Genomic DNA, 7,089 nt, shown 5'->3' on the forward strand with positions numbered 1-7,089 from the left:
AGAGACGGTGACGCCTTGGTGAGGCATTCACGCAGAAGTGGAATGATTACGGCTGATAATGACTGCGATTCCCTACCGCCTGCAAAAGTCCGGGAATTTGCCCAAAAAAACACCACCACAAGCTACAGCACTCTCCTGCAACACTAGGGACCGCTTCTTGCGCACCTTGTGAGACTGGGCTGAGGCTCTGTGGATACAGCTCATCATCACCATTACACATCATCATCATCAACACGCCGTGGCTTCGGAATCTTGTTTTGAGTTTGACGCGCGCAGAGGAAAGCGACAAAGCCAAACGGCCGGGCCCGAGCGCCGTGTTTATGCGCCGGCGTAACTCCGTAATTATCGGGACGCGCCAATCCCACCCGATCATCCCCCCCCCCCCGGGGGTGGGGTGCTCCGTTCACAGTGAGAGAGAAGAAAAAAACCTCGCTCAGCTGCAACCAATCGCCAGAGCTCGGTCCGCGAAAATCTGGCACGAATTAGCTGCCAGTTCGCCCATTGGCTACATCCATAATCGCCACGCCGCTTGAAGGCGCTCCCCGTTCGACCCCCCCCCCAACATCCCAGTGCCCCCCTCCTCCACCCACCCATCCCACATCCACCCACCCCCCACACATCTCCCTCCCCTCCGCCTCTCGCTGCATCCCATCCACCAAACCCAATCCATTGCGCGATCAGATTTCAGTGCGGGCCGCCTCGAAACGGCGAGCGCGACGCGAACGCGGCACAAAGGGCTGGGAGCGCAACTTATCCTGCGTCAAGTAGCGCAGTGAGTTCCTAGGCATCTCCACCCCCCACCCCTCTTCTCAATACCGTCTCCCTCTCCTCCACACGACGAGTGGGCCGTTTCTACCTCCTCCCGAGTTGTTGTTTAAAAGCGAGTTAGTCCCTTTGTTTCGACGCCGTCATCGCCGCCGCCTCCACCATCGCCGGAATCGTCGCCCGGATAGAGTTCGTTGTTACCGTCTGTGCGGTGTCGTGGTTAGTGAGGTTTTCTTTTGTTGTTGTAAAAGTTTGAGCGGCGTGCGGCGAAACAAGGGGGAGTGGGGGTGGGGCGAGTGCGCGAAGAGAGGAGGGCGAAATAAAAAGTCGACAACAAGAAGAAGAAGCTGAAGTCAACCGCGGCGCTTCAGCGCGAGCGAGTGACGCGGGGAGGAAAGACGCCTCGACACATGGCGCGGACGAGGCAGCGCTGCGGGCTCCCGTCCCCAGCCAGGAACCTCCACCACCACCTCCACCACCACCTCCTCGTCGTCGTCGTGGGCTGCGCGCTTCTCGCAGCGCAGAGCCCACGCGCGGAGGCGCAGGCGCACGGCGAGAAGGGCATCTCTGTGCCCGAGCACGGCTTCTGCCAGCCCATCTCCATCCCGCTGTGCACGGACATCGCCTACAACCAGACCATCATGCCCAACCTGCTGGGCCACACAAACCAGGAGGACGCGGGCCTCGAGGTGCACCAGTTCTACCCGCTCGTCAAGGTGCAGTGCTCGCCCGACCTCAAGTTCTTCCTGTGCTCCATGTACGCGCCCGTGTGCACCGTGCTGGAAGAGGCCATCCCGCCGTGCCGCTCGCTGTGCGAGAGGGCTCGCCAGGGCTGCGAGACGCTCATGAACAAGTTTGGTTTCCAGTGGCCCGAGCGGCTTCGCTGCGAGAACTTCCCCGTGCAGGGCTCGGAGAAGATCTGCGTGGGGCAGAACCACACGGACGAAAAGGGCGGCCACCCGACTCCTCCCGACCCGCACCCACCTCCGCACGGGGACTCTTTCACTCTGCCGCCGCACTACCGACCCGGTGGGCCATCGTCTGGAGGCGGAATCGGTGGTGGTGGCAGTGGCGGCGACTCGTCGAGCTATCAGTTGACCTGTCCCCCCGTGCTCAGGGTGCCCGGCTATCTCAACTACCAGTTTCTGGGAAAGAAGGAATGCGGGTCGCCTTGTGAGCCGAGCAAGTCCAACGGGCTGATGTACTTCGACGCAGACGAGCTGTGGTTCGCGCGCATGTGGGTTGGCGTGTGGTCCATCCTGTGCTGCGCCTCCACGCTCTTCACCGTGCTCACATACCTGGTGGACATGGAGAGGTTCCGCTACCCGGAGAGGCCCATCATCTTCCTGTCGGGTTGCTACGCCGTGGTGTCGATTGCCTACATCGTGGGCTTCTTCTTCGAAGAGAAGATCGTTTGCAACAAGTTCTCCGAGGACGGCTACAGCACCGTGGTGCAGGGCACCAAGAAGGAGGGCTGCACCATCCTCTTCATGATGCTCTACTTCTTCAGCATGGCCAGCTCCATCTGGTGGGTCATCCTCTCGCTCACGTGGTTCCTCTCGGCCGGCATGAAGTGGGGCCACGAGGCGATCGAGGCCAACTCGCAGTACTTCCACCTGGCCGCGTGGGCTGTGCCGGCCATCAAGACCATCACCATCCTGGCCATGGGCCAGGTCGACGGCGACGTCCTCACGGGTGTCTGCTTCGTGGGCCTCAACAGCATCGACGCGCTGCGCGGATTCGTGCTGGCGCCGCTCTTCGTCTACCTCTTCATCGGCACCTCGTTCCTGCTGGCCGGGTTCGTGTCGCTCTTCCGCATCCGCACCATCATGAAGCACGACGGCACCAAGACGGAGAAGCTGGAGAAGTTGATGGTGAGGATCGGCATCTTCAGCGTGCTCTACACGGTGCCCGCCACCATCGTGATCGCGTGCTACTTCTACGAGCAGGCGTTCCGCGCGCAGTGGGAGAAGACGTGGGTTGCCCACACGTGCAAGAGCTTCGCCGTCCAGTGCCCGCAGGGACACTACCCCAACATGAAGCCGGACTTCACCGTCTTCATGATCAAGTACCTGATGACGCTCATCGTGGGCATCACGTCGGGATTCTGGATCTGGTCGGGCAAGACCCTGCAGTCGTGGCGCAACTTCTACAGCAGACTGAGCAATAAGTCGCACGGCGAGACGACGGTGTGACCCGCGGTCTAGAGCCAGAACTCTCTTTTTTTTCTCTCTCTCTCGTTTAAAACAGCGCGCTTAAACTACACAGAAGGAAAACAAACAAAAAACAACCGAAACGTTTAGATTTTGTACAGATATTGATAATGATGATGAATTTGTTAACTTGTTTTTTTAACTCTCCATGCGGCGAATTTAGGGATATTTTGGGTTGATTCACCCAACATTGACTCGATGAAATATCTCCCATCGTTCAAATTACGTGTTTTTTTAATCATTTTAGTTTTGCCCTATATATTGCTAAACATCATACGCGCGTTAAAGCAGTCTCGACGGACGGACTGAACCCATACTTGATTGGACTGCAGAAGGTTTTTAGTACAGTAGTTGTTCCCGTGTAATGTGGGTATAGACTTCGCTTAGAGTCATAATTTTGTGTGCGTATCGCATTACCTGCTTTCGAAGATAAGTTATTTATTTTTGTAACGTGACCCTTGATTTAACTCTTTTATTTTTTCTTGGTTCTTGTGTAACTCTTGGGCCAAGCTTGGAAGCAACCACACACACACACGTGATGTGTCCGTTGTGTTTTCATAAAATAACCATAACATATAATTATTCTTATGATGCAGGGAAATGCGAGGCCAATTAGTCGGGTAAACAAGATTCCAGTGAAATGTCCATGACTCTACATTGTCTCGTGTTGTAAACCTGACCCTAAACACAAGTGTCGCTTTGTCTTAAATTCACCGTCGGTTGCCTTAATAATTCACAGCCTCTGGGAGACGGGCACTAACTACATGACTACACGTGTACAATGTAAGTGACTCACGTCTGAGACCGCTGTACAGACTTTGTGCATCTGATTGACCCCCCCACCACCACCCGTGGATTTTGGGGACCCTCATCTAGCAGTGGATTGCCAAGGGCTGTACATCTCCCATATACGTGGACTGCTGGTGGAAAAGTCTGCTGGTAGTGGTGGTGCCGCCGATGAAATTTGTTTTTCTTACGAAGTAAAAATCGCAGTATTGTCGCCTGTACACGATGCCTTGATCATCAAGATCCATCAAGAACGATGTCTTAAAGCATCCCATTTTCTTGAAGGGGGTTTGATGCCAACCTGACACCCATGTAATGCAACATCACACACACACACGTGCAAACACGCACTCACGTTTCTCTCTTGATAAGCGCTGCAAAGTAAATGTACAATATTTTGCTTTGACGTATATCTCAATTTTATTTTAAAGTAATAATGATAATTATACAAATGTATTATAAACACGGACTCTTTTTTTGGAAATAAACACTTCTGATTTTATTGTTTTGGTCCTTGCAATTGCTGGTAACATCTGCAGGCAGTTGACTATTACGTCATCGTAATTCTGTATAAACTATCACTTAATTTAGTTGTCTGCCAAATGTGCTTCTAAATGTGCCGCTTAATTACAACGCTGTGTATATTTCATCCAGGTCTGTTGGGAACATGAACCCAGCGCACCGCATCCAGTAATACCTCTGGCTTTGTCTTCTGCTCACGTTGCCTACTCCATTTGACCAGCGAGGATTTAAGTCCCCGTGTAATACTCGTGAGTGTGCGCATATGCGTGTATGCTTTTAACCAGCAGTGAGCTCATTGAAATAACATATCTGCTTGCAAGGGAGAAGCCGGTCTGGGTTGTAATGAAAACATACCTTCAGGATGAGCCACGAAGTCTGTAATAGGCAGTGGCATTATAATAGATGGCTAATTGTGGCCCTATACTGTGCAAGCAATTAGAGTGAAATCCAGTACACCTATTGCTGTGGGGGTGGAGGGCGGTGCTACGTTGTGAGCAGCAAAAGTGAAGTGCAGAAAACATCCCCATTGTTGTACAGGGTTGTGTTCGATCACCTGTGCTTCCTGCCTTTTGCCAACCGGTGTTGACCAAACGGTAAAAAAACCCCACGAGTGGCACTAGATCTTGAGCCCCCCCCCCCCCTTGTCCAGCAGCGGATTGACACGACCAGCTTGTGTTTGCATGCAAACAAAAGATGGATTTGTGTAAATGCTCGCAACTTGGTGAACAATGTTGCCGAATATCAATGACACTGGCATAGGAAGTAGTGTTTTTTATTTTGACAATTAGGCTCGCGGATAATCTAAAGAGAGACTTCAAGACGGTATGTGTAGCTCCCGTGGTGTGGATGTTTATTATTTGACCGTACGTCATGCAGGAGCATTCATAGCATGGGAGCTGTCACCCACTGTGGTTATTTGCCCTTCCTCACCCAAGCGGCGTTGGCACTGCAGTAACCTGACCTTACCGCCACTTCATAATGTCACCAATGTTTTCTATCTCCAAGATTCAGTGGCTCAAGTCTTTCCAAGCCTCCGTCATATGAATACATAGTATCTACAAGTTACTGACACGTGGATGAGCCGAGACCGATTCTAAAACTTATGTTTTCATCATGTTGATCATCAGACAGTCTAACCGCTGCTGGATTAAGGCCTCCCTACCACATCACCATCCCTTCCAATCCACCGCGCTTCCCATTAATTTCACTTGTGGCACACAACCTGATTTCGTTGCTCTATATCCGTGCCAATCGTCTTCTTGGATGCGTTCTCTCCTTTGGCTACCACGCTGTCACCAGTCTGTTATTTTATAGGGGGGCGGGGAGGTGTGGGATTTTAAGTTCCCATCATTTTACGTGGGTGGCTTCTGTCCGCCTGCCTGGATAGCACCGAGGTCAAAAATGTTGAGAGTTCAAATCACAGTGGGGGGTCCACTCGTCCTCCCATCCTTCCTTCACCCGGCTGAGGTTGACGCAAGCGAGTACTGTACCACTTTCTGGGATTTCAACTGTCGTTTTACGATTAGGCCGTTTCATCAAGAGAGCGTGCGTTTCCACCACTGGCTCTAGGCTTTTAACAGGAGGATTGGTTCCTAATGTGAGTTTGAGCTGGATACTACAATTGATCTGACTTTAATATCATCGATGCAATGGATGGTCGAGTTGATAGATGCATCGATACGATTCTTCTCGCTTTCCTTCGAATTACCCCTCGCGCAACGTATTTAAAATGTACTCCATCAAAGCAGAGTGTTGTAACTGGAAATAAAAATGACTTTCAAAGCCCAAGCACACGCACGGTAGCTCATCGGCAAGCGTGACTCGTCACGAGTGTGCGCATGAAAAGGTGGCAGATTCTTCTGACGTGAGTGGCGGTTGCTGGCAAGTGTCAAAAAGCTGTGCGTGTGAAACCCTCCGAGGCAGGCGTTTTGACACGGCCCAGAATGTCCATGTGCCACTGCGCCGCAAGTTTTTTTTTTACCATGTGTGGTGGCATTGGAGAGACGTGTAGGCCTGCGCTTTGGATAGGCGATGCCGTGCTGCGGATGATGCTGATGAGGCTGTGAAGGTAAGAACTGCACTGCTGCCCCGCATTCACAGCTGTCTCTGCTCCTACATTTTGTTTTGTTCTTGCAGAAGAGTAACATTAACGTATATTTTAATGATTAGTGGAACAACACATGAACTAACATCTCCCATGACCAAATCAACCAGAATTTACCCCATCCCTGGTCAGATCTCTGATGGCTAAGCAGAGCCGTAAGAGTGTTTGGGTGACCACAGTGCACAGGAGGTTGGAATTAGCTGCTGTCAGGCATTGTATTGTATTATACTATTAGTTTACTGTACTATTGTATTGTACTATTATTGTACTGTATCGTATTATTTTACTGCATTGTATAGCACTATTATTGTACTGTATTGTATTATATTGTACTGTATTGTATTATATTGTACTGTATTGTACTGCACTTTTCTGTGCTGACACATCTATGCTCAAAAGTCTAAAGGAGAAAATTGTGGCACCATACATTTAAGTTGGTGTTATATTTATTTTTTATTTATTTTCTATCTACGTGACTTTACCGAAAGAACCAGAGAGTATTTTAGTTGGAAGCATAAAAACAACTGCGTCCAAGCTCACGTTCGTCTAATTAGCAATTCTGCAAAATCGTTAGAATTTACATCACTTGTGTTTTAAATATAGGAGATCTGTCATAGACCACGTGTGACTAAGATGCTCCGCTGTGATAACGTTAACATCGTGAAATATATTTGTATTGATCAAATACTGCTGTAAACA

The 7,089-nt window shown here is 50.6% G+C and overlaps 1 protein-coding gene across 1 annotated transcript; it reads left to right on the top strand.

The window, feature by feature from the left end:
- Positions 1-652: 652 nt before the first annotated feature.
- Positions 653-4,242, top strand: LOC144934518 (frizzled-2-like). Its single transcript, XM_078860376.1, has one exon. It carries the CDS (start codon positions 1,176-1,178, stop codon positions 2,958-2,960), a length of 1,785 nt encoding a protein of 594 aa, XP_078716502.1. The 5' UTR covers positions 653-1,175; the 3' UTR covers positions 2,961-4,242.
- Positions 4,243-7,089: the final 2,847 nt, after the last annotated feature.

This window comes from Lampetra fluviatilis, chromosome 10, assembly GCF_964198595.1.
Source record: "Lampetra fluviatilis chromosome 10, kcLamFluv1.1, whole genome shotgun sequence".
NCBI lineage: Eukaryota > Metazoa > Chordata > Hyperoartia > Petromyzontiformes > Petromyzontidae > Lampetra > Lampetra fluviatilis.

Excerpts from the sequence above, each read along its gene's own strand:
- LOC144934518 (XM_078860376.1), top strand. The coding sequence starts at position 1,176 with ATGGCGCGGACGAGGCAGCGCTGCGGGCTCCCGTCCCCAGCCAGGAAC.